Source organism: Manis javanica, chromosome 2, assembly GCF_040802235.1.
Source record: "Manis javanica isolate MJ-LG chromosome 2, MJ_LKY, whole genome shotgun sequence".
Classification (NCBI taxonomy): domain Eukaryota; kingdom Metazoa; phylum Chordata; class Mammalia; order Pholidota; family Manidae; genus Manis; species Manis javanica.
The window spans coordinates 79,495,306-79,521,752 of NC_133157.1; the positions used below are offsets into that span (position 1 = coordinate 79,495,306).

General features: G+C 45.5%; 2 protein-coding genes and 1 pseudogene across 2 annotated transcripts; 1 reads left to right on the forward strand and 2 right to left on the reverse strand.

The window, feature by feature from the left end:
- Nucleotides 1-1,126: 1,126 nt before the first annotated feature.
- Nucleotides 1,127-6,354, forward strand: LOC140847715 (ubiquilin-1-like). The gene is made up of 4 exons (XM_073228707.1): nt 1,127-1,225; nt 2,417-2,532; nt 2,775-2,943; nt 4,348-6,354. The coding sequence occupies exons 1-4, from the start codon at nt 1,142-1,144 to the stop codon at nt 4,498-4,500; spliced, it is 522 nt and encodes a 173-aa protein (XP_073084808.1). The 5' UTR covers nt 1,127-1,141; the 3' UTR covers nt 4,501-6,354.
- Nucleotides 6,355-7,902: 1,548 nt separating this feature from the next.
- On the reverse strand, nt 7,903-12,500 carry LOC108387792 (isoaspartyl peptidase/L-asparaginase pseudogene; annotated as a pseudogene).
- Nucleotides 12,501-13,500: 1,000 nt separating this feature from the next.
- On the reverse strand, nt 13,501-17,999 carry LOC140845058 (NUT family member 1-like). The gene is made up of 4 exons (XM_073218669.1): nt 16,052-17,999; nt 14,892-15,190; nt 14,220-14,336; nt 13,501-13,901 (listed from the first exon to the last, which is right to left on the reverse strand). Exons 1-4 carry the CDS (start codon nt 16,284-16,286, stop codon nt 13,554-13,556), a joined length of 999 nt encoding a protein of 332 aa, XP_073074770.1. The 5' UTR covers nt 16,287-17,999; the 3' UTR covers nt 13,501-13,553.
- Between the last annotated feature and the right edge of the window lie 8,448 nt (nt 18,000-26,447).

Consider the following 26,447-nt stretch of genomic DNA (forward strand, 5'->3'; position numbering starts at 1 on the left):
TGTGAATTTATTGATCACTTTGAAATAAATACTGTATATCCATAAAAATTGTGAGATTTACTCCTGCTTTACTTATTTTGTTGATACTAACTAAACAATTCAATTGGCAACATTGGATAAACTAAAGAAGGAGGCAGAAATTCTCTGTACTTCAGTATTTACATGTAATTACTCTCAAATCTGGTTAACTACTTGAGGGCAAGGGTCATCACCCTACCCAGCCCCCAGACTTTGGACCAGTAAATAGGCTATCAGTAAATCATTGCTAGCTGACTTTTCACTTGATCTAGAAAAACTGATAAAAAATTTGACTTTTTCAAAGCGATGGGAATTTACTAGTTTCTGGTTATGCTGATTGTGTATTGTAATATTTTCAGGTATCTGACATGTTAATATTGACCGTGACTTTTTAATTCTAACACCTATTTTTGAAGGTTAGGAGGCATGCCACTTTTCTCATCTCTGGTGTTGGTGAGGTGAAATGCAAAGGCTAATCTTGGTGTTCGCAAATGGATTTACATCTTTCAGGTCTCCACGCATTTTAATACTTTCCCCAGAGATCTGTTGGTGCTAGTCCTAGGCTGGATTGTCACCTAGCAGCTCCCTTCTCTGGCAAGTTTGTTGCTGTTCTGTGGTGTTATTTTTCTGGACCTAATAGTTAGCTGTTTTGTAGTAGGCAGGTAGAGTGGTTCCAGATCTGGATTTTTCCTGTTTTTGCCACTTGTGTGTTGAGGTGTCTAAGCAAGCCATGTATAGTTTCATGTATTGATGCTTATGTTTATTCTGTCAGTGTAGCAGAAATGTATCCTCATGAATGTCAGTTATTCCCACTTTTCTTTCAAGGGCAAATACCTTTGCTCTAGGAAATGTCTAAGAAAATTATTGCTTTTATTTTTTAGGATATTGCATGTCATTATCATAATCACCATTCTCGTTGAGAGAGGAGATGCTTCTTTTTTTTTTATTTTTTTTATTTTTGGGAGATCCCTCTGTGGACAGTATCTTCCCTTCTCCTTTTTTATACATGCTCTACCTTCCTTTTAAGTGCCAGGGTTAGGCACTTGGGGGAAAGTAGACTATTAAGGTACATTACTTCTTTCAGATATTTCCAGTTAAAATTGTTTGAACACTTGCCCCATAGATGATGCTGAATTATCCCTTATTTGCTGGAAATCCTCAGCTTCAAGAACAAATGAGACAACAGCTCCCAACTTTCCTTCAACCAGTGAGTTAGAAAAGATGCTAGCTATCTTCAGTAATGATTTGCTTGAAAAAGTGTGATGATAAACATTTTCCTTGCTCTTCTCTGGCTGATAGCAAAACAGAATAGTCTGATAATGCTGTCAGTTTGCAGAGAATTCAGCTTGATCTTAACTGAGCCCCATTTCATTGCTGATCTTTTGCTTACATTTCTTAAACATAAAATCTGGAAAGGACCATTTTGTTTTTGCTTTTGAGGATTTACGATTTTGGCTGCTTTGTTAATACCATAAACCATTTCCTTTCACTTTACTAACTTTTTGAAGTGCTTCATTGTGTCAAGTTGCTCTTTATGGTTTAACTGATCTCAAGTAACAGGAAAGAGCTATCCTGCCCTATTTTACACGTTTGTTTTCTTTGTAGTGTTTTAATTCATCCAAATTAATAGATTGCTTATTTTCCAAGGAGTAGATCTCATTTCCTCCAACTCGGAATTAGCAAGATTAAAATTGTCAGTGTTTTCATATGTGGAAGGTTTCCTTATAAAACAAATAGTCGATATTGCCATGGTATTTTATTTAAAAATGCTAAAAGAGAAGTCAGTTTTGTTGTTTTGAAACTGGTAGTTCTAGGGCTTTTAAATATGCAAAAATTCTCAGGCCTGTAAACCATTAGCCAAGGTTACTCAGTGTCCTTGATGGAGTGAAATGATGTAAGCGTCTTTTTTGGTCAGTCAGGTGGTGTATACTTGGAAGTAGTGAAGCAGAACTCTGGGCACAGGTATTAACTTCAAGTTTGGAACTCTTCCTTTAGAGTGCATCTTACTTGTAAAATGTTGTATCTGCAGCAGAGTAACACTTGGCTTTGACAATATTACTGTGTTATATAAATTGTGCATTTGAAGGTATTCTTTTAGAAATAATACTTTTTATCTTCTGTTGGAGAATGGGAACAGTCGTGGCTTCCAGAGTAGCTCCTGACTGTCTTTCATTATGAAAAATGGCTTTCATGATGGACTTTGGAGGAGGTCAAGTAACAATTTGCACGCTAGGTTTGTTGTCCAGGAGGAGGTTCTTGTGTTTATCTGGGGAAAGAGTTATGGATTACCAGTGTCTAGGAATAAGGTTTTAGATTTTCTCCAGACAGAAAGAAAACGTAAATTTTATCTTCACTGATTTTAATTCCCTCGTAACCACTGGTTTTCTTTCTTCCTTAGATGCAGAATCCTGATACGTTATCGGCAATGTCAAACCCTAGAGCAATGCAGGCCTTGTTACAGATTCAGCAGGGTTTACAGACCTTAGCGACAGAAGCCCCTGGCCTCATCCCAGGGTAAGCTTATTTGGGAAAGACTATGAAAGTGCAAAGCGGTTACTCTCTTTCCGAGAATTTCAGGCTTTATATCATTCTGCCTTTTTTTGGATATTGTATTTAAGACAGTTTTCAAAGTTAAAAACATTCATTTTAAGAAGATAACTTTACTAATGTTACATTAAAATGTAGCTGGTTTACCACCAGTCTGGCCTCTTGTTTTGCAGGAGCTTGGATTTATTACCAGTTTGTGCTTTCTGTAGGTTTACTCCTGGCCTGGGAACATTAGGAAACACTGGAGGCTCTTCAGGAACTAACGGGTCTAGCTCTGCACCCAGTGAAAACTCAAGTCCCACTGCAGGAACCACCGAACCTGGACACCAGCAATTTATCCAACAAATGCTACAGGCTCTTGCTGGAGTGAATCCTCAGGTAATGGTTATTTTTTGTTCACATTTTGCATTCCTTAATGTTAAAAATTTAGAAATCTTCCCTGTATCCCACCAAAAAAGGAGAGTAGTCTTTTAGGGTTTAGACTATAATGAAAAGCAAGCACAATCTTAAAGATAGTGATTCTAAAGCAATCATTATAAAAATTGTTAACTTTGGTACTATATTAGACACTAAAGGAAATGTTATAGGGAAGAAATACTACAACTTTTTGTCTTACTATTTTTGTAAGTTGCCTTTTAAAATGCTTTTTCCGGGAGTCACTGTTTGAAAATTATTTGAAATATATTTCATGAAAGTTTGTCACAGAGGAATAGAAACTTGATTATCCCAAATATCTACTGAACAACTTTATTCTATCTAATCTTTGTATTTTAATTTAAAAAAGAAAAATTCTAGCTATGTCACGCCACCCCCTGCTACCTCCTCTGGTAACTTGTGTTACATATTTACACCTCTCCAATATGGCTACAAAATGTGGGTGCTTAGTAAAGCCAGTGTTTGCAGAAGCAAGAACATTAAGAATCTGCCATTGTACAAAGATGATAGCCAGTTCAAACCTGTTACAGTAGGTTTCCCCAGAACTTTTTCACGGTAAAAATGCTTTCTGATTTTAAATTTTATATACATATAATAAACAGGACACATTTTTATCATTTTGCAGGTGTTTGTATTCCAGATAGGATAGCTTCTGGTTGTGAATAGTCATGGAATTACTAAGGAAAAAAAGATTTTTAGGTAGTGGACAGAATTGTTATATAGGTCAAACAATCGGCCTGCCATTATCCGATTGGCCAGGATTCAGGGATCATTTCAGTGTTGTGTTACTTCATTTCTGAAGGAAGATTTGAGGCAACTGAATTGTCAGGAGTATAGCCTGTGTGTGGGCCTGAAACTGAAATTCTTTTCTAAAGCCTTGACTAGGCAATGCAGAAATTGAATCGACATTCTAAGCCTCATTAGGACTTCAGAGTTTTATACATGAGGACATTGGCTTTTATAATTACCTAGTTGGTCAATAACTATAAAAACAAATCATCTCATTCTAAACTATTTTCATACGTATTTTTGTATTTTCCTGTATGTTCATGACCTTTTTAAACATACCTAAGGGTTGAGGTGTATAATTTTAAGCAGAATTATATGATCTATTCAACATGATTGTTTAAATTAGACTATTTAAAGTAACAAAATAAGGTGCTAATGGACTTTTAAATATGAATACATTTCATCTTGGAATACATTTCAAGAGAGGCCATTGCTTTTAATAGCTTAGTAGATCAGCATATCTTACAAAAAAAGTAATGAAGAATTTATAAAATTACATAGATATGACATGGATTGATTGTCCTTAAAGTCTTGGGTAATTTTTTTTTCTCTTAATAGCTACAGAATCCAGAAGTCAGATTTCAGCAACAACTGGAACAGCTCAGTGCAATGGGATTTTTGAACCGTGAAGCGAACTTGCAAGCACTAATAGCAACAGGAGGTGATATCAGTGCGGCTATTGAAAGGTTACTGGGCTCCCAGCCATCATAGCATTTCTGTATCTTTAAAAAATGTAATTTATTTTTGATAACGGCTCTTAGATCTTTAAAATGCCCACTTTTATTTCATTTTGACTCTTGGAATTCTGTGCTGTTATAAACAAACCCAATATGATGCATTTTAAGGTGGAGTGCAGTAAGATGTGTGGGTTTCTCTGTGTGTGTTTTTGTTTTGTTTTGTTTCATTTTTCAATTAACTGTGGGAATCAATGCTTTTTCATTTAAGGCTACTGCATGCATCAAACACTTCTGCATTTATTGTAATTTCTAAAAACATCACCTTTTATAGTTGGGTGAACAGATTTTTGTCCTGCATCTGTCCAATTTATTTGCTTTTTAAACATTAGCCTATGGTAGTAATTTATGTAGAATAAAAGCATTAAAAAGAAGCAAATCATTTGCGCTCCATAATTTGTGGTGTAGTATTGCTTATTGTGACTTTGGCATGTATTTTTGCAAGCAAAATGCTGTAAGATTTATACTACTGACAGTTTTTGCTTTATTTGTATACAATACAGTATGCACATTTGGGATTGCATTTCTAGAAACATACTGTGATAGATTATCTGAGCAAAACACCTGTAACCAAAAAAGTAAGGATGAGGAAACGCTTTAAAAATGAGTACTTCCTAATTGTGTAGCATCTTACAGCATCTCTGATAAACATCTCTGAGCAAAAGTGCCAGTCCAGTTTGTTGAAGATACAGTAGAAAAGCTGATTCTGGTTATCTCTTTAAGGACATTTAATTGTACAGACAACATAATGTAACATTGTCTCAGCATTCACAGATTGACTGTAAATTACCTTCATCTTTGTGCAGACTAAAGGAGCACTGTAGTATAACCCCAAAGCGCATCTGCCTAGGACTTTAAGCTGCTAGGACTTTAAGTGGCTTAACAGGTATTAAAATTTGTAATTGAGATTCATGTCACTTTCACTGAAAGTGTCTTGATGTTTCAGTTATTTTAATCACCATATAATAATAGAACTATCTTTTGGGTTTATCAGTTTTCTCATGCACAGGCAATATATGAATTTAAAATGATGTGTGAGCCACTTGTTTCTGAAGTGTTTTGGTAGTTCTATTAATAAATATTAAATATTGTGCTTTTCAGAGCCTCAGAGAAGGGGAACTTGGGGGTGGGGTGGGGTGGATATCAATCCTGGATTGGGCCAGCCTAAATAATACTGGCAACCAAGATTCTGTTAGGATTTCTGTGCATCTAGTGTAGTAAAGAGGTTATCATTCAGGGGTGAAAAACAGAGCCGTTTTAACAATGTTGAGTAAGTACTTTTGGTTGTTTAACAGCCATTTTCTTCCCTTCCCAAAGAAGTTTTGTTTGACTAACTCTGAAACTGCTGGGGCTGTACATTCCTTTTAGGACCAGTTAAAACACAACTTTTGGGGTCAATACCATATTTGGCTGACTGTGGTTCAGTATTCTCTTAGGTCATTATATGCTCACATGTACAGTTACAGGAAATAAAAATGTTAAATTAACTTAAAATGAATTCAGACAAATAAAATCAAGGGAAAGACAAGTCAAATTCCATTATTTCTGTAAGTTGCTTGCTGTTTGAAAAAGGTCAAGAGGCCAGGTTACCCACCAGCCAGTGTAGTGTTCTGACACTTTACCCAGGAGGAAAACGTGTATGAAGGTCAAGGTAGAGGCATAAATAGAGGAAGTTGTTACGAATGTTATTCGTGTCTGTGCTCTCTCTGCCTTACGCCTCAGTCTGGTTAAAAGCTCTTGTACTGGTGACCAGTCATGTGCAGTGTGGGTAGTGTCATAACTAATTTGACAATTTATTATTCACAAAATAACAATAAATCTCTAGCTTTTACACTTGGTTTGTCTTGCCTCTTTTGTAGAAGGAAATAAAGGCTTGGAATTGATTTACCATGGCTTTTATCACACCTCCGATTATTCACTATTGACTTTTTAAGTTCCCCCAATTAAAATATGTTTATACACTGTGTTGTGTGTTAAAAAGATAGCTGGCTGGGAAGTCAGATGACCAAGGCTTTGCTTGCTTTCTGGTACCTGATAGTTATTTGACTTTGAGTGGGGTGTCATAATTTCTTATTGTTAACGTGCTGGGGAGGCCTACTGAGCACTAAGTACCTTCCACTGCTGCAGTGGTAGATTTGTTATTTGTTTCTAATATGTTTAGCTTGGGGCTGAATCTTGAGTTCAGAATACTTAGAATTCTCAAAAGCATTAAAAAGACACTTTAATGGTACTATAAGCTTTAAATAGTTCTCATATTACAAATCGAATAAAGAATGGAGTGTTGAAAAGAACATTTTAGGATTTTATTTCCCAAGTGGAATATTTGTGATACCCTTAACAAAGTGTAGCAAATACTGAACAATCAGATAAATGACAGTTGGCCTCTGTGAATTCAGAATTGGAGTTTCAGACTTGGCTTAAATATAATAACGAAAGGGGCCTTTGCTTGTTGGAGACATTATTACTATTAATTTAATAGTCAAGTTACAACAAAATAGGACATAAAAATGCTGCTAATATTAGTGATAAAAGTGAAACTTGGCTGCGTGTCTTTGTGCTTGAACAAAACAGAAACAGGCTATATGGCTAAGACAGGACAAGACTGCATACCGTACTTCTCTCTGAGGTGGACATTGAAGTAGACATGTTAAAGTCAGCAAGAAGCCCTGCATTGCAGAAAGCTGTTTAAAGGTATTTAAGCCTTAAAGTAAAGTCTTTTCCTGTTTCCTACCCATTCTTTTCACTTAACTCTTCTCCAGGGTAATGCTCTATCTGGTAAACAGATGTTGGGAAAACTACACTTAGCACATCTCCACTGCTCTGCTAGCGCAGATAGTAGTCTCCTCCCTGGAATTTCTGTCGTCTTTGGTTATATAAAGCCTACCATCCCTTCTGGGCTTGGTTCTGAAGTCTTCCTAACCTTCCTAACCAGTGATTGATTTACTCCGAACTGTTTGGCTTTTACTTGTAAACTGCTGCATTCTGTCCTCCTGGGCTTGGTGGGGCGGGAATGTTTGTTTCTGCTCTGAAATTTTGTTGGCAGTTACTTAAATAACATTACATGCTTGTCAGCTTCTTTCTTTCCTCTAATCAACTGTAGGCAACCATTGCCTCATAAAGTCAACATTTATTGAACATCTGTTGAGTACCTGGTTCTCCTCTAGTTGCTCAAAGTATAGCCTGTTAGGTAGTGACAAGTGCTTTGTGAAAAATTGAAGTGGCTCATTCAGGAAGAAGGCATTCTTATTTCATAAAGGGGAGGCAGAGGAGGCCCCATCGAGAAGGTGACATTTTAATAGACAGTTTAATAATATCTGGGATGGCAAATAACTGTCCAGGAAGAGGGACAACTAATGAAAATGCCGTATAATGTGAGTATTCTGAGTGCATTTGTAGAACCCAGCTCGGTGTGCCTGGCAAAGTGAGCTAGGGAGAAGGCCGTGTAGGGAATAGGACTGGAGGGATGGGAGCAAGGCAGTGTTTTTATGTGGAGGGTTTAATATCCTGAGTTTTGTCTTCCATCCCCAGAATTTCTGATTTACTAGTTCTAGGGTTGGAGAGGAATTTGCATTTAGAACCAGTAGAGTAGGTGGAAGCTGACTGTGAGGAGGTAATAATCTCATTACACGGATGTGCCATACCATCTTTTTATGGTATTAATCAGCTGTCTGTTGTTTGTTTGACCTCTCCCTCCCAATTCTAGTAACTGTATGTTTCATTTGGTGTGTGAATCTTCATGATTGGCAATTAAATCTTCCTTTAGTAAGGAACATGAAGCTGCAGGAATTTTAACACTGTTCCAGTTGTGGATTTGGTGAGAATAATATTCTTTTTCATTTTCATTGTTTTGATAAGTAGTAACTAAATTTACCGAACAAAGACTGTGATGTCCCGTTGGTGAAATGTAGGGAGGTGAGCTGGAAGAAGACTAATGACTTCTACTGGTTCATTTTTTAAAATGCAAACAGATCACTTCTTTAAGATTTTTAACTTTTTTTCCTGTCAGCTTTTTTACTTCTGTGCGTGGCACTTCAGTATTCATTTTCTTGACTTACACTCATTTTCAATAATCTAAGTCCTTCTGCTGTTTATTTCTTCCCCATATTCCAAAGCAGTGTCTGTTTCTGATGTCAGCAATCGCACGATCCACAAACCTTTAGATTCAGGTGGCCTTTGCTTCCAAGATAGAGCAAGTGATGTGGACAAGCATATCCTTCTGACAGCCTGGTTTCTGAGCACCTTTCTCATGCTTCCCTTTTTCTAGGTGCTTTATGTTTCTCTCTGTGACCAGCTGCTGTCCAGGAACCGTTGGAACCCCCATGGCTGCTGCAAATTTTGCTGCCCCTTCGTCAGTCAGAATGCAATGAGATGCCTGTTTCAGAACAAGCTGTGCAAGTTTAATGGGATTTGCTGTACAGCAGACTGCAGACACAGCTCCTACAGACAGGTCTTTTCCATTCATGGAATGGATACTAGCATCCATTTCAACTTCACCATTTACGTTCAAGACTGACCCATAATCTGTGTTCAACTCGGAATCATCCTCCAGGACAGTCACGGCTCCTTCTACGGCGTCAACCGCGCTCTTTCCCTCCTTGAGGACATTGTAGCCAGCAGTGGCAGCTCTGACAACACCCTGGTGCACCCACTCTTTCCGGTCCTTGGAGATACTGCTGATCCGCCCCCATGGACCATGACCACGGGATTCATGTTTGCGGATCCGGCTGCCATCTGGCCTATTTCCACAGAGAACTTCAGCCACTGACCCGTACTGGGCCCCTGGCTGCAAAGAGACGGGGAAGGCGTCCCAGGGCCAGAGCCTCCAGCCCTCCTTCTAAGTTCCACATGGGATCTCGTTTCCCCTGGGGAAGTCCCTTTTCACATGCCTAGAAGTCCTGGATATCTGTAGGCCACTGGTGGGGCCCCTGGGAAAGAAAACAGCCCTAAGGCAGTTCCTAATTCCCGGGAAGCCAAAGCACCCAGGCCTTGCTGTATCTCAGAGGCCATTCCAGGCCTGTCAGAGGTGGGAGACAGCAGGGAATCATGGTCACCAAACTGACTCCGGGGGAAAGAGGGTAGAGCAGGCCATATGGAGCCTGAGGGTAACTACAACTGAAACCTCAGTGTGCTCTTTAAGTATTTTTAAGCTGCTTTAATCAGGCATGATTCACATACTATGAACTACAGATATTTAAAGTGCACAATTTGAGGAATTTTGACATATGTACCCTTCAGGGAACCACCGCTAAAATCAATGTAGTCAATATACCCACCACTGCCAGAAGCTTCTCAGTGCCCCTTGGTCATCTTCGCGAGCAGCCTCTGATCTGCCTTCTGAATGTGTAGCTCAGTTTGCATTTTTCACAGCTTTATGTGCTTGGAATCAGACTGTCTGTACCCTTGTTCATCTGGCCCCTTTTTGAGAGCCATCCGTGTTACTGATGTCAGATCTCCCCTTAGTGCTGAGCACTTCTCCATTGCCCCGTACTTGGTCTGAGTGTGGAATGTGCCTCTTTTAAGCTGGGTTCATTGAAGTGTAGTTTACAGTCAGTAAGGCGTACTCTCCGGAGCGTGCATGTCTATGGTGTGGACAAATGCAGGTCCCTAGACCAGCACAGTCCAGATGCAGCCCTGCCCTCTCTCCAGGTGTCCCGGCCGCTGTGCCCACTTGGCCTCAGGCATCCAGCCCCTTCTCCATCCTGCAGTTTGTCTTCTCCACCTTGTCAGTACCTGCCTTTGAGGTGGGTCCTTGTTGCTGTGTATCCACAGATCTTGACCCCTTCACTTCTATTTAATTTTATTTCCCCCCAGAGAGCCTGTAGACCTAGCATTATGAGGCAAGGGCTGGGGCCACAGGGCTGTGTTCTGGGCCTGGTTGCTGCCATCTGCCCACCCTGCTGGTGTCACCTCCCTGTCACCCCAGCCTCGCCTGTTGTCAGCTGCTGCTTTTCCTGCAGAGCTGGTAGGAGACAAATCATCAGGGCAGCAGGGCCAGGGCTGATGAATTTCCTCAAAGAAAGCTGCTCTTCCCCAGATCGAGGGGTCAGAGGATTAATGAACATGGGACGTCAGAATGGCTGGCTGGGAACAAGTGACCAGGTGAGGATACTGGTGGGCAGCCTGGTAGCCAAGACAAGGAAGGTTTGGCAGAAGTGGCTGTTTATCTGACTAGACATCGGGATCAGCATGTCACTGACCAAAGGATGAGTCTGCCGGGGGTAGGGGGCGCCGGGTGTGCATGACCTGGGGGACAGCTCAGGATTTGTGGTGTCTAAGAAAGAAACTGGTGAATAGAGGGTCCTGATGCATTTTAATGGTTGGAGCTAAAAAAAGATTTGAGGGAGATGTTTGGGAAAGAATGAAGGAGCAGGTTCTGGTGCAGTTGCTGATCCTTCACGCTGGGCTGCAGTGGTCCTAGGGAGGGGCCGTGATCTCAGGCCTTCCTCAGCGCCCACCGCCACCCCCACATTCTCTCAGGTGCCCCTGGCCACTGTTCTGATGCCTGGGTTTTGACATGTCTGTCCTTGTCATGACGGCCATGCTGGTGACCTGTGCTCCTCGTCTTGGCTCAGACCAGTTCAAGGCCCTGCAGAAGAACTACGGAAAGCCGCAGCGGGATGTCCTCCAGTTCCAGAAGAACCAGACCAACCTGGAGAGGAAGTTCTCTTATGACCTGAAAGTGTGGCTCAGCATCCGGGGCGCACACATGCTGGCTGATGACAGGACCTGGCATGATCTCTGCTGGCCCTCCCTGGGCAGAGCACAGGGCGCTGCGGGAAGGTGCAGCCCTGGCAGGGAGGCAGGTCCTTTAGGAAAGAGGAAAGTGCATTACATTTTTTTGAGTGTCAGCAGTGCTTTTGGAAAGCTGTGGAAAAGTCTTAGCAGGTAAGCTCATGATACAAAGTAGAAAGGGCAGTTCTCCTATGCAGGAAATGACTTACTCAACATGCTTTATAGTTTTAAGGTTTGGGTTTTTTTGTGTTTTAAAAGTGCAGGTGTACTAATTTAGTCACCTAATTTAGTTGTCTAAAGCCTTATTTAAAGATGTGTTCCAGAGGTGCTCAGAAGTCAGCTAAGTCCAGCTCCTAGACTGAAAGGCAGTTGGTAGAATATCAATCTAATTTGTCACTGGGTGTCAGCATTGTGGCCATTTTGTTTCTTGAGACTGTTAAGTGTCTTTCCAAATTTCTGCAGTGAGAATGGAGTGCTTTTATTTTTTCAGCTTTCTTGAGCTATAATTGACAAATAATCATTATGTATATTTCAGGAGTAAAACATGTTTTGATATACCTACGCACTGTGGATTGATGCCCCCAGCCAAGCTAGTTAACCCCTGTGCAATCTCACAGTTACCTCTCCTGTGTATGTAACACAATCCACTCTCTTAGCACATTTCAAGCATACAATGCTGTGTTAGTGTATAGTCACACGCTGCCCATTAGATCACCAGCTTATAGTTATTCAGCCTGTTTTAATCTGCTAACTTTATTGGTATCTAAATCTATCCTTTTACTTCTCAGAGTACTTCTATGATCAAAACAGAACAGCAAACTTGAAAAAAAGTTAGCCAAACCCATTTAGAAAGATAGTGAAAACCAATTTAGAGGGGAGAGAAGGAAGTTGTAGTCAGTGTCCTTCTCTCACCCACCCTCCTTTTTTCCCCTCATGAAAACAGTACAACTCCAAAAAGGAAGCTTAGGACTCAGACACAGGCAGCGCCCTGTGACCCCAGCCCCCTTTCCCTTTGACTGGCTTCTCTGTAGTCTGTGCCTAAGTTCATATGAATTATGTACTAATTACAATCATCATTAAATATTTTTAATTACTTTTTCACTTGCCTCCATTATATGTATGTAAAAATACATATTTCTCCAAAATGTTTTGTTGTTAAAGACAGGAGGCTAATATTCCCAGATGTGGAAGTAGCAAATTTAATTCACTATTTCTGTTTGTTGGCTATTTCACATAGAAGTATTGGTTGCTGTAGCTAGCCTGACATCAATGCATATAATTAAAAAAACATTTTTTTTTATCATTTCCATCTAAAAAACACACAACTGTGGGGTTAGTGTGGCACTTGGTATAAATTGCCAAATTGCCTTCTGGAACGAGTTTAACCATCTGTACAACGTGGGAGAATAGCTTTCTCACATCATTGCCCTAGTAAAGGGTTCTGACATCCTTTCAGAAGATTGTACTCTCACCACAGTATCTTCCTGATCACATTAAAATCAGGGAGCTCCACGTACAGGAGGGCCCCGATTCTCCTCCCGATCCGATACCCTCTCTGTACTCACCAAGGTAGAGGGACTGTCCACGAGCCCACACATTTCATGTGCCCATGGAGGCCAGAGGATGGGCCTTCTACGTTGGTTGTGGAGCCTGTCCCCTCATGACATGCCTTTCCTCTCTGCTCACCGCTCAGGAGACCCAGATGCCTGAGCATCCCTCAGCGCCCCACCAGCCCACCAGCGCACTTCAGCGAGAAGTGGAGGGCCCCCTCTAGACAAGGGCTGTCTGCAGGCTCTCTGCAGGAAGTCAGCTGTTGCTGCAGAGGGCACAGGGCCAAAGCAGCTGCCATCCTTAGACGTTTGGGGTCCTGTGATGGCGTTGTATCCTGGGGACCCCCAAGAGTGGCCTCCAGAGTAGGGGTGGGGCTGGGGGTTTATGGGGGCGGGGGGCAGTCGGGAGCCATCTGGAGAATGCACATAAATCTGGAGGAGGAATGGGGACGCTGCCTTGGATCCCAAAGCCTGGGACCTTCTTGCTTTTGGCGCCCCTTCCCACGGAGAAGCCCAGAGCATTTCCTAACAAAATAGGCTTTATTTACATACAACGCCCAAATGGGCTGAACCCCCCCACCACCCCACACCTCTCCCACCACCCTTTTATCCCACCCACCCCCAACCAGCCACCCACAGGGGCCCTGCCCTCCCTCCTCTCCCACCCCACCTTCCCTGTCCCCCAGCAGCCAGGATCAGGACTGGGGTGTGGAGGAGCCCGAAGCTGCCCTGGAGGGCCGGCTCCTCCCTACTGGCTGCAGGGCCGCTTCTTAGACCTCTCTGGGACAAAAGGGTCCCCCTTTCTCTTCTGGGCCTGTGAGGGGCAGCCCAGACCCAGACCCAAGGCTGGCCCCCCAGCGTCCCCGAGGCTGGCCCCTGGCAGGGGTGTCTTCTCAGCAGGAGCTGTGCCTGCACACGGGGGCTGCCTGCTGGCCTTGGCAGCTGGAGGGCCAGCGGGGCTGAGGCCTGGCCTCTGGGGAGACTGGCCGGCCTCAGACACAGAAGGCCTTGAGTCCAGTCGGGGTGCGCCGTGACTCAGGGAGGCCTGCACATCCTCCTCCTCCTGCCTCAGTTCCAGGAGTCGCCTGTGCTCCAGCTGTGAGGAGAGAGGGGACCGTGAGGCGGCCTGAGGGGGAGGAGGTGCCATGCCAGCGACAGCTGCTGTGGCTCTCCTGCCAACCTCACCTCCCAGCTTGGTACCCCGGCCTGCGTCCTCCCTTACCTCCCCTGCTCCCCATCCTCTCCCTGCAATCCTCCTGCCCGGCCCCCACCCTCAGAGAGGCCCTCCCAGCCACTCCTGCCATGCAACGCAGGGGGCAGTCAGGAAGGAATCCTGTCCTGGGGTCCCCTGCCCTGGCTCACCTGGGTTGCCCCCTCGCCGGGCTCACCTGTCTCCTTCCCTTTCCCAGCTCACCTGTAAGATGGACAGTCCTTCCTCCTTCTCCAGCTCCTCAGTGAGGGCCAAGAGGTCCAGCTCGGGATGTGGGGAGAGCAACTCCACAAGGAAGCGTGGGTGCAGCACTACGTCCACCTGGCACAGAAGCAAGAGGCTGTGAGCACCCTTGGAGGGGATCTCCTGGGCACCCAGAGGACCCGGAGGGCAAGGGAAAAGCAGAGGCCAGCCCCATCGTCCACAACAAGGGGGTGTTGGAAAGACGTGGTCACAGTCCCCGACCACAGGCACACATGCACACACACAGCATATACACACATATATATGTGCATGCCACACACCCCACAAGAGACACGCACACAAACATATGCACACTCACACAAGTATATATACACGTACTTATGTGCAGACACGCACACACCAGAATGCACACCAACAACATGCACACCCCTGGCTCACCCACGCAGACACACACACACACACATTTAAACACCTACATGTGCACCTCCACCATCACACACACACACACACACACACACACACACACACACACACACACACACACACACACACACCCCAGAGCTCAGGAATAAGAAACAAACTTAATCCCTGCTCCCTGGGCACCACCCAGACCTGGGTGGTAGGAGTGCTGCTTCCCAAAATCTTGTGGCACCCAGGCCAGGGCCAGCCCACCTTGGCAAGGAAGTATTTGTCCTCGGCACAAAGTTTGTCAAGGTAGGTAAGGAGACCCGGGTCTGGGTAGTCGCCTTCCTCTCCCAGTGGTGGCCCGGAGCTCTCGTCTCCCCGTTCTCCACCAGGCGCCCCCTCAGCTGGGCCGCCAGGCCCCAGCGGCCCCTCCGTGATGTCTAGGCCGTCGGTCACGGCCTCAGGAGGGATCTCAATCAGCGCCTCGGTGTGCGGGCTCCGCTGGTATCGGTGCGCCTGGGCGGTGGCGGGCTGGGCCGTGGCGCCAGCCTTCTCGGGGATGCGAGCTGAGGAGGGTGCAGGGAAGGAGTGTGGGTGGCCTGGCTGCACCTCCCCAGCACCGAGCGTGCTCAGGGAGGACCAAGCTCAGGGACATTCTCGTGGGGGGGGTCAGAGCCAGCTGGTCCGCAGGCACCAGGAGGAAGTGGCTCTATACAACTGAGTCTCCTCACAGGGAGAAGGATTCAGGATGACTCAGGAACCCAAGCCCTATCCTGCTGGCGTCACCCGGCTGCCCTGTCCCTGTTGAGCCCAAGAACAGCCCACTGCCCAGAGGAGAGGAGCTCTGGCTGGAGGGAGGGCGGGAGGCCTGGGCTCCAGCAGTCAGGGGACACTGTGGCCTTGCTCGTGGAGAGGACATGTGCCTGCAGACTTGGCCACAGACAGGGACCCTGGACAATTTTCTGGCTCAGTCCAAGCCTCTTTACCTCTCCTAGGGCACTGTGGGGTCTGGTAAAGTCCACTCCAGATCCCTTGGGACGACATCGTGGGGCCAGCCGTGTGCCCAGGAGAAGGACTCAGGACCGGGCTTTCCTGGGATCCCTGCGAGCCACCACCAGAGCCTCCCCAAACGCAGGGCCCATGGCTTGCCTCCCTTCTAGGAAGCAGCAGCGTGTTGGTGGCCATCCCTTCTCCCTGCTCAGGGCACTTCCCTTGTGTCACCTGACCCACCTACAGAAGCCACCTTCCCAGGGCCTCCTCAGGTTCCCAGAGGCCCCCCCACCTCCCAGGTGAGATACCCTCGGGCCCGGAGCTCTCTCCTCCCTTGATGGTCTAACCACTGTGCCTGGATAAGAGTCACATTTGAATCCCAGGGACCGGTGGGTGGGGGGCCCCTGAAACAGTGCCACCCAGCCCTCAGGCCTTACCTCCTCCTGGAGTCATCCTCACGGGCTGAGAGCCGACTGCAGCTGCCTGGCCGTTCCACATTGAGAGCCCAGTCCAGTCCGAGAGAGCAGCCTCCTCCACCAACTGCTCAGAATCCCACTCAGGGAGGGCAAGTTGGAATCTAAACAGGCCTAGAATGTACGGGGGTCCAGACATTCTGCAGTGGGGGAGGGGCAGAGGGCAGGCGGGCTTGAGGCAGGAGGGAGGGGGAGGCATTCCATGGGCACTCTGGCAGGTGGGCAAGAGCACAGGTGCTTTTCCAGCTTACAGGGCCACCCCCTCGGTGGGTGCCTCTCTTGGCCGCTTACAAATCGTTTTTCACGCTCACAGCACCAAGGTCCTAGCTGTTGTTCCCACTATTTTCATTCTGTGTCCATTGACCTAGTTTGTGGCTGGGGACCCACGGCTTCCTACCGCTCATGACTGACTTCCACAGAGGCTAGGCTTTCTGAACCTATGGGAACGTGTGCTCTGATAAGCACCCAGGTACTCATGGCCACGGGCAGCCTCCTCCACCAACTGCTCGTTTCACATGGGGATGTCTGTGCAGCCGCGGACTGTTTGGTGCACTGTGCACATCACGCTTTAGGAAGCAGCCCGTTCATCCCCAGCGCTGTCTGGGGAGGCCCTGCAGACCCCAGCCAGGCCCCCGTTGCTGGAAAGCCCCAGCCCATCAAAGAAAGGCCCTGCAGCCTCCACGTCCAAGACCAGAAATTCCTCCTTTGCTTTTCTCGGGTCATCACGCTCCTGCTAAATACGTTTTTACCTTTTTAATTATTTTAATGCACTATCTCACACAAGTAAGACCTTTGCATGATTCACAGTCCATTGCAAACATGGAAAGCACAGCGGCAAGTCCTCCTCCCGCCTCTTTCCCAGCAGCCCAGATCTCTGTCCACCGGGAACCAGTGTGATCTGATTGTGCAGACCTTCTCAGACATGTACTGTGTGGCCAAAGGCAAATGCATTCTCTTCTTATTTTTTCATTCCTTCCATTTTCTCTTCTGGTGAAAATTCATTTATGTTCTGATATATTTGCAGATACTTACAACCTTGCAAGCAAGTCACAATGAGCTTTATTGAACAGACCTCCTGCTGGGGATTGAAGAAAGAACAACTTGCAGTCGTCTCCCAGGACTTGGGTTTTTATCATGGGAAACCTTAGATGATTTTTCACCAAGTAACTTCATACTCAGAGGGATGATGAAGCAAAGTATGGTACTGAGACACTCATGAAAAGCAGGCTTCCCTCTTGCTTCCTCCACCAAATGTGGACAAGTTTCTCCCTCACGGCTTTGATGTAGGATGTGCTTATTCTTCTCAGGACCACGGACTGGAAAACTGCATTGTGGAAAAATTATCTCATCCCAATTCCACATCCCTTTTTGTATGACTCCATCAAAAAGCCCAGGCTCCAGAAGCAGATAGAATTGTTAGCCCAAATGTGTTTGAAAACACCAGCCATGCAAGGGCGAGATGACAATCGTCTGCACTCTGATTTCTGACCATTCCTGCAGGAAGGTCAGGGGCAGGTGTCTTTTGAGCAAACAAAAATCTGCAGACCTGGGTCTCAGGCCTTAGCAGACAGAGGATCTTCCTCCCAGTCAGAGAAGAGCAGCAGACTGGGGAGATCACGTGTGCACATAAGGTTTCAGTGCGGTAGGTGAGGTTGCGGAGTTGAGACCCTGTACCCACCTTGCAACAGGCTGGACTGGTGTTTGGAGGCTCTTGGAATGCATTACAAACTCTAGTCCCAAAGTGGCTTCTGCCGCCTGTTTTTTTCATTGCCAGCTCAAATTCTGCAAAATTCCCTCCAGAAGAGGAGGGGAGGGAGTAAAGCTCTTCCTACACTGCCTGCTATGCAACTTTATTTGGCCCCTTGCCCCGTGTGGATCCAGGTCAGAGCGCCATGCTCACTGAGCAGGGTGTGCCCGCCACCCTCCACCCAGAGGCGTGCTCACCGGGAAACCTGCATGCACTCAGCAGGTGCCATGAAGGGGACACCTAGTGCACCAGGCCCGTGGAAGAACCCCGAGGGTTTCCCGGGTGGGTCTAGAGCTCTGAGCCAGGAGTGTTCTCAGAGAGTTATTTTTATATTTTGGATATAGTCCATTGTGAGATACATGTTTTGCAAATATTTGCTCCCAGTCTGTAACTTGTGTTTCCATCTTGTTAAGGGGATCACTGGCAGAGCAAATGTTTTTAATACTGATGAGGTCTGGAGGGAAGCTGCAGCCCGTCTCTGAGGGCGGCCGCTGAACTCTGGGGCAGGGTGCTAACCTAGGGAGGCAGCCCGCTGCCCCTAAGGCCTGTGAGACAGGATGGCTGCGAGGCAGCCACCCCGCGGTGCATGGGCCACCAAGCACAGGATGCCCGCTGGGGGGTGCCCAGTACATAGGCGGCAGAAAGCAGGCCTGGCTCTGAGGCCGTAGGCCCTGAAGCGGAGACCTCCCGGCCGCGAATTCCCGCTTCGCGTTGCGCGCACGCGCGCCACACGCCCAGGCAGCGGCCAGCCGTGCGGACCAGGCGCTCCAACGGCTCTCAGGGCCCATTGCGGGGGGGCTGCTCGAGCTGAGCTCAAGCGCGCTGAGGCGGGGCCGTTAAAAGTTTTTTTGTGCATGCGCGCTGTGGCGGGGCCAACGGCCGTGCGGTTAGTCCGGGCCAGAGAGCGGCTGCTCCGCCTGGCGCATGAGGGGCGTGGCCCCTGCGTCCTCGCCGGGGCTCGTGGCGGCTGCCTGGGGGCGGGGACGCGCGGGTGGTTGCCGGTCTCCAGCAGCTGGCGGGCTCTCGCGAGGAGCTGCAGCGGCCCGGGCTGATGCCACAGAAGTTAAAGGGGTCTTAGGAGATATTCATGTACAGTTATGTGCCAACAAATTGGATGATCTAGAAGAAATGGGTAAAGTCTTAGAAACATAATCCCCCAAAACTGAATCAAGCTGAAATAGAAAGTCTGAACACACCAAGAACAAATGAGATTGAAACAATCTTTAAAAACCTCCCAAAATAGCAAAGTTCAAGATGATATGGCTTCACTGGTGAACTCTACCAAACACTTAAAGAGACATTAATATAGTCCGTCTTTAATGGTTCCAAAAGATTGCATAGGAGGGAGCACTTTCAAACTCATTTAGATGATCAGCATTACCTGATACTGAAGCTAGACAGGATAATACAATAAAATAACATTACAGGCCACTATCCCTGGTAAACAGATGGAAAAATCCTCAAAAAAATTTTAGCAAATCAAATTAAACAGCACATTAAAAGGATCATACACAATGATCAAGTAGGATTTATTCCTAGGAGTGAGGACAGTTCAACATACCCAAATGAATGGGACACACTGAATTAACAAAGGGAGAGAATAAAATAATCTGTCTCAATCGATGCACAAATGGGACTTATGAAAATTCAGCACCCTTTCGTGATATAAACTCAAAAACTGGGGGTAGAAGGGGCGTGGCCCCTGGGTCCTTGCCGGAGGATCCTTTCTAGATCCTAAGGCGAATTACTAAAATTTTGAAACCTATTTTACCCTACAACATTTTTATCACCAACTTTTCTTTACCAGAGTCCTTTTTCCATTTAATTAGTGATTCTTCCTGATTTTGACATATTAATTCCTGCTGAGATGATATGTATGCTTTTTTGAAAGCTGATTCTCATGGATTTTAAAGTAGTTTGAGTTCCTTTACATTTGGCATAGTTACTAAAGTACCTGGCACAAAATGCTCCAGAACCTAGAACAGTCGCTTCATGTAAATGTTTATGAGTTTGTATTCATTAATATAATTGTCAACCCACTTACAATTTGTTCGATACTCTATGTATGTAGAGGATGAGTTGTCAATTAAAAAAAAGTCCTCTGTGATCATAATATTGCCTTTTCTTTCTAAAGTAGAAGGGCTTGGGTATAATAGCTATTACAGTAGCTCATAAGTAGCTAATAAATAAATGCCATGTTTTTCTAACTAGTCTCCCTGCTGCCAGGAATTTTCCCTTCCTGTTCTGTCGCATCAAGTCTGGTAGGTGCTACGTGCTCCATGCAGCCCTTGGACCAACATATCAGATTGCTCCAGAGCCCCCATCATTCCCTTTATTCTTCATCCTTGTCTTCCTGTTTCACTGTGAGGTCATCCACCTTATCAAGTTGCTTCCTCCAGCCCCCCTGCTATGTTGTCTTTTCCTACATACGTACACATAACAATAGCTATGATACACAGCGGTGATAGTTGTGTAACTCTATTTGGGTTCCCAGAGCTGATTCCAATGTGTGGAGGTATGTGGGAGGGGCTCTTCCCAAACATAACACCAAGCAATCTCGAACACAAGCAGGGTGTTGGAGAACTGAATTCGGATGCTATGTGCCCAGAGACAGCACCAGATTTCCTGGGTTAAGGGCTCCGTCCTACAGGACAGCCCTCCACAGCCCACTCCAGATGCCAGTCGCAAGCCCCAGGCAATTGCCTGTGCTCTGACCTCCCAGCTACAGATTGGAGGTTTCCACGACCTCCCCCTTGGGTTCCATTAATTTGCTAGAGTGGCTCACAGGATTCAGGGAAACACTGCCAGTTTAATAACGGGATACCATAAAGGATGCTAGTTAACAGCCAAATGAAGAGATATATAGGGCAAGGTCCCAAATAAAGGAACTTGTATCCTCATGGAGCTTGGGGCCTGGACCCAAGCAGAGAAGCTCTCTCCGACTGAGAAGCAGGATCCAAGAAAGCAGAGAGCGATCAGCTCAGGAGTTTTGTGAGGGCTTCACTGCATAGTCACGAATGACTAAATGATTGGCCATTGGCTGATTCAACCTCTAACCCCTGCCCATGGGTGGTGGTCCAAAAAGTCCCTCATTAGCATGGCAAAACACCCATTTCACCTTCAAGACTGCAGTGTTTTCAGGAACTGTGGACGAAGACCAAATATACCTGGGAAATAATATGTATTTGTTAGGACTCATTATATTGCACACCCATATAGATTTCTTCCTTACATTGTCCCTGTCATTATCCCTACCGACAATGCCTTTTCCAAATCTGTTAGCCAAGCTTTATACTCACCTCCAAAGAGGGTTTTAAATTCCCCTTCTGGCATATTTGTAAGCACCTGCTCATCACTGGCCCTGAGGCTTCACAGATGACCAGAGGCAGTCCCTGACCCTGAAGACTAGAGTTGGCAAATAACAGACACCAATGGGGAGAGAATGGCAAGTGTTGGTCATAACTAGCATTTACTGCCTACTCACGCATGCCAGGAACGGTGCAATTCACTGTTACCTGTGTCAACACACAGTGTTACAACAATCCAGTGAAGTAGCTCTCTATCTCATATTTGAGAATTTAAAGCACAGCTTGGATAAAATAGTTGACCTAGGGTGACACAGTAAGTGGCCAAGTCAGCGTGCCAGCCCACCCTGTCTGGCTGCAGCTCGTGCCCCTGGCAGCTGGGCTACAATGCATCTCACAGGGGCCAAGACAGGTGCACTTGGAAAAGGTACGTCAGAGGTAATGAGACAAGGGGGTCCTCCAAACAACTGCATTCAGACCTGTCAGCCTGGCTGCCCTGGGGAGTGAGGGGAAGGCCTGGAGAGGACAACAGCAGGGAGCCACTGCAAAACCCCACAGAGGGCCTGAGGGAGGGCTGGAGAGAAGGAGGCCTCGGAGGCCAGAGCACAGCAGACCCACTTCCACAGGCCGGGCACAGGGCTCTGGGCTCATGACACCAGCAGTTTTGTACAGGTGTTCGGGTCGTGGCTTTTGTCCCTTGCACAGTGTCCTAAGGCTCTTGAAGACAGAAGCTCTCTCATTTCTCTCACATTCCTTTAGCACCAGGCATGTCATAACTATGTTTGGCAAAGTCCTGGCCCACAGCCCGGTCAGCCACACCTCATTCTGCCCGTTCTGCCTCTGCTTCTAGGCTCTGCCACCCACTCCAGGCAACCTTTGTAGTGCCCTGTGTGGCACGTGGACCACCAGTTGCTGTGCAGGGAGCTTCACACGCACAAGAGGCAGAGCCAGTGGTTTGTCTCACTCCTTCGAGTGACTAAAATACTCCTCTGAGTTTCAGGAGATGGGCCACTCTGCAGGGCATCCCCCTGTCCCCTGCTCTGACCCACAAGATAATTTTTTTTTCCTCAAAGAGGAAACGTGGGGAGAAGGTCCAAAAAATCCCCTCAAGTTCAGATGTCCCTAAGATTTCCAGTACCTCTTAGGTTTCATTCTGCAGGAAACACCTTTCCAAAGTGGCCTTTCATGTCATGTTTTGACACCTGAGAGACCAGGAGGTGCAGCAGCCTGTGATGTGAAGCTGCCTGGTCTTTCCCATGCCATCTACCAGCAACTGTAAAACCCTCTGTGCCTGCAAAGCTCTTCACTGTCAGTGTCCCATTGGTGCCTCAGAGCAGACGTGACCTGGGCCAGTTGACGGCACCAACCCTGAGTAAATACAAATGCAACTAGCCTGATGCTGAGGTTTAGCTCTAGAAGCCGGCATGCCAGATACAGATCTGGGGGTGAAGTGTACTGGTGGGATTTGGTCACGGGTTTGTGGCCTGTCCCAGGTTTGGTAATTTCCCTGAGCCTGTTTCCCCCTCTGTATAACAATCTCAGAATTTGGGGAAATGCGATGAGCTAACTGCACATAAACAGCATCCAGCTCAGTATGTTGTAATTCTGGTCTCCTGTACATACGGTTATCAATCAAAGCAAGACCTGAGGAAAATGGGGTTTCCATCCAACTAGGAACTTACTGTCCTGTATTCAAATATGGGTGACGTTTGCCGTATTTCTTTCAAGTGATGACAGTAATTCATTTGGAAAGATCCACAACTATTATACAGAGAAATGGAACTCTGGTTAGCTACTAAGAGAATTCCTGTGTAGAAAGAAACCTGCCTTAATCGTGGACTGGCAGCTGAACCTCCTGGGCCTGGGGTCAGCTGGACCAGACTTCAGAAGGAGAACAGGACGGGAGGGCCCGGACCCTCAGCCTCCTATGAGATGTGCAGCCCATGGAGGTTAAGTCACTGTGGGATGTGTGCTGTCAGCTGCCTCCTCTGCTCCTCCCCGGGAACCTGTGAGTAATGGCTGCAATTCTCAGCGGCCTGGAATCCAACCTTCCCAAAGCAAGGGCTCTGAACCAGCAGCAGTCACCCAGCCTTAAACTCTCCTTAGTAGTTTTCCTTCCATGAATGTCTAATTCCGAAGCTGCTGACTATAAAGTTCCTGTTTAGTGTTTGCCATGGAGTCCATGTCTTCAGGTAGTTGAGTGTTCAGTATAAATAAATCATCTGGGAATCTTGTTAATATATGCAGACTGATTCCAAAGGTGGAGGAGGGCCAGCAGTTCTGCACATCTAGCCAAACCCTAAGTGATGCCTGTGCTGCTGCTCTGCAGATCCCCTTTGAGTAGCAAGGTTTTAGAATACTTACCTCCAGAAGAATCTGGTCATACTAAGTGATAATTAGTACCTGCATTTCTTTTAAAATGCTCACCATGGTGTTAGGATTTCTGATTAGCATGAGGGGCCCATGTTCTACCCTGAGATGACAGAACTCAAAGGCCAGGATGTTACCTGATGCGTCAACTCTGTAAGTGCTGTCTGTGATTTCCTTTAGGCATCTGGAAACACTGATGATATCTCAGGAACCTCCAGCCCCAGTTCTGCTTAGTAGCTTCCCTGGGAGCCAAGGTCCCAGTTCAGCCCCCAGAACCAGGGAGTCTGGAAGGCCTGCAAGTCATTTTTTTTTTTTTTTTTACTAACAAATAATATCAACTTTGATTTCGCAACATTTTCCTCAGTATTTCAAATACCCAATTTTTTTTTTATCATTAATCTACAATTATATGAAGAAAATTATGTTTACTAGGCTCTCCCCTTCACCAAGTCCCCCCTAGAAACCCCATTACAGTCACTGTCCATCACCGTGGTAAGATGTTGCAGAATCACTAGATGACTTCTCTGTGTTGCACAGCTCCTACTTTCCCCCACCCCCCACATTATACATGCTAATCATAACACCCACTTTCTTCTTCTTGCCCTTATCTCTCCCTACCCTCCCATTTTCCCCAGTCCCTTTCCCTTTTGTAACTGTTAGTCCTTTCTTGGGTTCGGTGATTGTGCTGCTGTTTTGCTCCTTCAGTTTTTCTTTGTTCTTATTCTCCACATATGAGTGAAATCATTTGGTATTTGTCTTTCTCCGTCTGGCTTATTTCACTGAGCATAATACCCTCTAGCTCCATCCACGCTGTTGGAAATTGTAGGATTTGTTTTCTTATGTGGCTGAATAATATTCCATTGTGTATATGTACCAATCTTCTTTATCCATTCATACACTTATGGACACTTAGGTTGCTTCCATTTCTTGGCTATTGTAAATAGTGCTGCGATAAACATAGGGGTGCATCTGTCTTTTTCAAACTGGGCTGCTGCATTCTTAGGGTAAATTCCTAAAAGTGGAATTCCTGGGTCAAATGGTAAGTCTATTTTGAGCTTTTTGAGGAACCTCCATACTGCTTTCCATTGTGGTTGAACTAATTTTCATTCCCACCAGCAGTGTAGGAGGGTTTCCCTTTCTCCACAACCTCGCCAACTTTTGTTGTTGTTTGTCTTTTGGATGGTAGCCATCCTTACTGGCATGAGGTGATATCTCATTGCGGTTTTAATTTGCATTTCTCTGTTAACTAGCGATGTGGAGCATCTTTTCATGTGTCTGTCGGCCATCTGAGTTTCTTCTTTGGAGAACTGTCTGTTCAGCTCCTCTGCCCATATTTTAAGTGGATTATTTGCTTTTAGTTTGTTGAGCTGTGTGAGCTATTTATATATTTTGGATGTCAAGCCTTTATCACATCTGTCACTTACGAATATATTCTCCCATACTGTAGGGTACCTTTTAGTTCTATTGATGGTATCCTTTGCGGTACAGAAGCTTTTCAGCTTGATGTAGTTCCACTTGTTCACTTTTCCTTTTGTTTTCTTTGCCAGGGGAGATATGTACATGAAGAAGTCGCTCATGTTTATGTCCAAGGGATTTTTGCCTTTGTTTTTTTCTAAGAGTTTTATGGTTTCATGACTTACGTTCAGGTCTTTGATCCATTTTGAATTTATTTTTGTGTATTGGGTTTGTCAGTGATCCAGTTTCATTCTCTTACATGTAGCTGTCCTTATTTGCCAGCACCATCTGTTGAAGAGAATGTCATTTCCCTGTTGTATGTCCATGGCTCCTTTATCATATATTAATTGACCATATATGTTTGGGTTAATGTCTGGAGTCTCTAATCTGTTCCACTGGTCTGTGGCTCTGTTCTTGTGCCAGTACCAAATTGTCTTGATTACTATGGCTTTGTAGTAGAGCTTGAAGTTGGGGAGTGAGATCCCCCCACTTTATTCTTCTTTCTCAGGATTGCTTTGGCTATTCGGGGTCTTTGGGGTTTCCACATGAATTTTTGAACTATTCTAGTTCGTTGAAGAATGTTGCTGCTAATATGATAGGGATTGCCTCAAATCTGTATATTGCTTTGGGCAGGAAGGCCATTTTGATGATATTAATTCTTCCTAGCCAGGAGCATGGGATGAGTTTCCGTTTCTTAGTTCCTCTTTAATTTCTTTTAAGGGTGTCTTATAGTTTTAAGGATATAGGTGTTTCACTTCCTTGGTTAGATTTATGTCTAGGTATTTTATTCTTTTTGATGCTATTGTGAATGGAATTATTTTCCTGATTTCTCTTTCTATTGGTTCATTGTTAGTGTACAGGGAAGCCACAGATTTCTGTGTGTTAATTTTGTATCCTGCAACTTTGCTGCATTCCAATATCAGTTCTAGTAGTTTTGGAGTGGAGTCTTTGGGGTTTTTTATGTACTGTATCATGTCATCTGCAAATAGTGACAGTTTAACTTCTTCTTTACCAAACTGGATTCCTTGTATTTCTTTGTTTTGTCTAATTGCCATGGCTAGGACCTCTAGTACTATGTTAAATAACAGTGGGGAGAGCGTACATTCCTGTCTTGTTCCCGATCTCAGAGGAAAAGCTTTCAGTTTCTCGCTGTCCAGTATGATGTTAGCTGTGGGTTTATCATATATGGCCTTTATTATGTTGAGGTACTTGCCTCTATACCCATTTTGCTGAGAGTTTTTATCATGAATGGATGTTGAATTTTGTTGAATGCTTTGTCAGCATCTATGAAGATGATCATGTGGTTTTTGTCCTTCTTTTTGTTGATGTGGTGGATGATGTTGATGGATTTTTGAATGTTGTACCATTCTTGCTTCCCTGGGATGAATCCCACTTTGTCATGGTGTATGATCCTTTTGACATATTTTTGAATTCGGTTTGCTAACATTTTATTGAGTGTTTTTGCATCTACGTTCATCAGGGA